Source organism: Vipera berus, assembly GCF_964194415.1.
Source record: "Vipera berus genome assembly, chromosome: 3".
Taxonomy (NCBI): Eukaryota; Metazoa; Chordata; class Lepidosauria; order Squamata; family Viperidae; genus Vipera; species Vipera berus.
In genome coordinates, this window is record NC_138204.1 from 25,396,264 (window position 1) to 25,400,888 (window position 4,625).

Genomic DNA, 4,625 nt, shown 5'->3' on the forward strand with positions numbered 1-4,625 from the left:
ACAGGAGCCTAAAACCTGCGCTTTAAATTGTTAAAATGGATTTATTAATCTGCATCCCTCAAATCCTGGTATTGGAAGTATCAAAAGTACTCATAAACGTAGGGCAGGCTTCCTGGAATTTTTGACTATAACAATGAGTTGCCTAAGAAATGAATTTTCTCCCCCCCCCCCCTTCAGTAACTGGCTCAGTTAAAAGTCATTTCTGAACTAGCAGATATCTGGCTTGAAGTGTATCCAACTAAAGATCTATTTTTAAAAAGCAAAAAAGACATAGGGATATTTTTGAGACTTCATATAGCATTGTTCATAAAATTTTCCTTTTATTTTTGAGGTGAATGCAGTTGCCCATTTTGCCAAAACAGCTAGAACCTCACATGGTGGAAGTTATAAGGGGCTGGAAAAACAATGAAAATAGTTAAAATAGGAATCTACAAAGTAGCACAATAAGACGTTAAGGATGCTCAGTAGCTGTAGAACTGAATGTATGTTCTTTGGATTCCATCTCAGTTCATGCAGTGTGTTTTTGGGCTCTGATCACAACAGTTCTGTGAACTGGAACATTGTTGATGGTCCTATTTGCATTTTTTAATTGCTGCAATTGAACACCTTTCAGTAGCCACATTTGTCAACAAGAGAGATCCTAGTAGAAATCAATATCATTTCTCTCCTATCCATTCACATGCTTGATTGAAGTACAGAAGGGATATTAATGCTCCATAAGATATACAGGGTTTTGCTGGAATTTAAGTTGTTGAATTTAGATTACTGAGATTAGTAAGGAGAGAAAGCTCAGTTGACTTACAACAGATTTGAAAAACACCAAATTGTTATCTCTGTGGTGATTATTTTCAAGAGCCACAATTAATCCCGAATTCTTATTTTATGTTGCAGCCTGCCCTAGAAAACATTAAGATGTTGGACAGAGCTACTCATTTCCTTTTCCTCCACTTTGTCATGAGTTCCTTTTCTTCTCCTCTCTATCAACCACTCAGGTAGTTGATCATCGCTATTAATTTTTGGCTACTCAAAATGTAAGTTGAACCCATTGGTTCCTTTTCTCCATTGGAAAAGTCTCTCTTGGACAGTAAGTTTCTTGCTGCTGGAAGAAGCTAGTCCATCTCTAAAGATAGTACACATATTTACAAACAGAAGGGTCCTCTCTGTAGTAACTTGGCAATATGCCAAGCACTATACAATATAAGCTTTTTTGGAACTAAGTTAAAATGCTCGCTTCTCCATTTGATTTTTAATACAGATTAAAATAGTTTATGTTTATCAATATTATTTATTGATCTGTAGATTACCATGCTTTATGATGTATGAAAGGGACGCGGTGGCTCAGTGGGTTAAGACGCTGAGCTTGTTGATCAGAAGGTCGGCAGTTTGGCGGGTTGAATCCCGAGTGCCACGTAACAGAGTGAGCGCCTGTTACTCGTCCCAGCTTCTGCCAACCTAGCAGTTCGAAAGCACGTAAAAATGCAAGTAGAAAAATAGGGACCACTACGGTGGGAAGGTAACAGCGTTCCGTGCGCCTTTGGTGTATAGTCATGCCGGCCACATGACCACAGAGACGTCCTTGGACAAGCGCTGGCTCTTTGGCTTTGAAACGGAGATGAGCACTGGCCCCTAGAGTTGGAAACGACTAGCATGCATGTGCGAGGGAACCTTTACCTTTACCTTTAGATGTATGAAATATTAGCTAATGATTTAGGTATAACCTTTTCCCTCAGATCTCGACGTATAATGGATGTCTTCCTTTATTTTATCCCAATATCCACAATCCTATGCAATGGATTGGGTTGACTGAAAAGGATGATTGACCTCAGAGCACTCAATAAGCCCCCAATGAGGACATATAGCAATATTTTCCCTCCTTCTAGGAATGTGTAATTGTTACTTCAATGTGCCATGGGATGAGAAATATTTTGCCTTATTCTGATTGTTTTTAATGTTGTTGCATGTTGCTTTAGATATAATCCACTATCCATTTCTGGCAAAGCAGGGAGCTTTCAACTACAAGAAAGTAGTCCTATGCATGAAAGCCACAATCTTTCAGTAGAAGAGCAAGAAGAGAATTTTCTCAGCCCTGCTGAAAAAAGGTGGGTATACAGTATATGAATGTCAAAATAAGTAACACAACCTTAGCTGTGCTCAATCAGAGCTAAGATCCATCTACTTAGCTGCCCTGTTTACTCCAAATGGCCAGCTTCTCAGAATGTTACCAACAGATTTTGAGCTTTGATTCCATGAAAGAATGCAGAAAATAGTTATAGTTGTGAAACTGAGAGCCCCTAAGGTATTACATGATGTCAAATTTCTTTTTAAGAACTTCAGTTAAAATTGTTTAGACATGTTTATACTTTTTCTTGCCTTTAAAATTTAGCAATTAGAAATACACGAATTCACAACAAAGTTCAAAATAAATGATTCAAAACAAAACCAACAAAACAAACCAGTTAGGACATTGGAAAATCTATTTGGCCTGTCTTGGGAGGAATTCCAGCACTCCTGTGGAAAACATCCTGTTTTGCCATTGAACCTTTTTAGGCGCTACAGCATAGAAAAAGGGCACACATTGGTGATCCTTATTTTGACTTCATAAGTTCCAGAAATAAATTATACATGAGAAAGAATGCAGTGAACTCATTTTTATTTAGCACTTCACTTGTTATCCAAAAGGAACAGAAATTGGAAATGCATAGAACTTCCCCTTTTAGGATAGTGTAGCTTTGAAGGTATATAGACCTGCCTTTTCCATTAACACGAATTGTTCTTACGATGCTCCTTTGCAAGTGGGTTCTGCATCAGAATGACAGTGCATTTATATTTCATTAGACTTCAGCGTCATGCAGATGCCATATTCACTGACAGTTACCGGAAGGTCCGAGGAAAGGTATCAGCACGGAAGTTATTACAGGGCATAGTTGGGAAAAGACTTAGGTAAGTGTAAAGAATATACATTATTTACCGTAACTTTGTAGCTGTTAAGACTCTACTTGACTGTCAAATGCAGAGACAGGAAGATAATCCTGGTGGTGGTGACAAATTCTTACAACCGCAACAGATATTTTTCTCATCAGACGTGGCCAGAAATATAGCTCAGTTAGCAACAAAGAGTTATTAGAAAATGTGCTATATATTTCAAGTGATTTGAACTATTCACTAGAGGAAATTTGAATTTATGTAGTATCTTAACTGGAGCTCTCATTTCACTATTTTCTTGGAAAAATCTAGGCCTATATCTGATATGTAATATAAAAATATTTATCTTTCTAATCCAAATAAATATTTACAAATCTTTCTAGAGGAGTACTATAGAAAGAATTAGACTTTTCTGTTAAGATGTTAAAATCTGCAAATATCTCAAGACAGCAAACTGTGCTCAGATGTGTTAGACCAGAAATCCCCAACCTTTTGGGCACCAGGGACCGGTTTCATGGTGAAAGGTTTTTCCATGGACCAGAGAATGCATGGTTTTGTGTGCTGCTTGTGTCCCATGGATGGGGCTTTGCTTGTTTGTGCGGACTGGTTGCTGGCATGCCATGGCCCGGTACCGGTCCACAGACTGGGGGTTGGGGACCCATGTGTTAGATTACAATGTCATCTATGAACAGTCATTAGATTGTGGAATTTGCATTAGAAGAAATTAATTTTATTTTAGCTCAAGTAATTGTCTTCAAAAATAGCTGTTAAATAATAACTTTTTCAAGACCAATTTATGAGCCTGGTAGTCAAGCAGGAATAGCTCTTGCCTATGACCCTTGATTCATGCCTTCCTCTGTAGTGTGTTTCTCTATAGCAATCATTTTGGTTGTTTTCTAGGAAAGGAAGCCTGGGAGATGAGCAACGTGAAATCTTGACTAGACGCCAGTCTGATAGCATTATGATGGATAGCCGCTACCACCAACAGATGGTACTCAGGAATTGCTTGGGAGCAATGTTACAGAATCAAAGGTAAGTAGTTTTATAAAAACAAAACAATCACATTCTGTAACCTACAGTACATTTGAATGTGCTACTGCTACTTTACCAACTGATATAGCATATATATAGTAATGACTGCAACAAAAACACATTCTAATGAGTTGTAATTTGTACATATATCTCTGTTCAGTGTACTTCAGTGCGCATTCAAAGCTTACTCTATATATTAACCCTGAGTAAATTGCAATATATTAAGGTGATTAATCATTTAATTCTGCTTGTATTAGAACTGCTTTTAATTTTTAACACTGAAAAACATAATTTGCATAAATTTCTGGCATCACTATTACTGGAAATCATCTCTAACTAGACAACCTAGTCAGATGGCTTAAGTTCAAAAATTTAGAAGGAGAAACTGATTACTCATTACTGTTCAAAAAAGGGATGAATAAACACAGCTTTTATCTTGGTCAGAGATGTGCTGTTGCTGGAGCCTAGTACCTTGGAAGCAACAGTGTTCCACTGAAAGTAGCCACAATTTTGTTGCATTAAGATCTCTTCTTTTCTTTCCCAGCCCTCAAGATGTTGATAATGACAATTTAGAGGATTTTACCAGTGTTCTGATCAAACTGATGGAACTGTAAACTGACTTCATCCCTTCCCTTTCTCACTTTGGTCAGTACTATTCTCAGGTTTGGCAT

General features: G+C 37.6%; 1 protein-coding gene across 1 annotated transcript; it reads left to right on the forward strand.

Moving 5' to 3' along the window:
• Window positions 1-912: 912 nt before the first annotated feature.
• GHRH (growth hormone releasing hormone) lies at window positions 913-4,016 on the forward strand (the record flags this gene model as incomplete). The annotated part of the gene is made up of 4 exons (XM_081323659.1): window positions 913-992; window positions 1,971-2,099; window positions 2,836-2,940; window positions 3,823-4,016. 4 exons carry the CDS (start codon window positions 913-915, stop codon window positions 3,956-3,958), a joined length of 450 nt encoding a protein of 149 aa, XP_081179785.1. The 3' UTR covers window positions 3,959-4,016.
• Window positions 4,017-4,625: the final 609 nt, after the last annotated feature.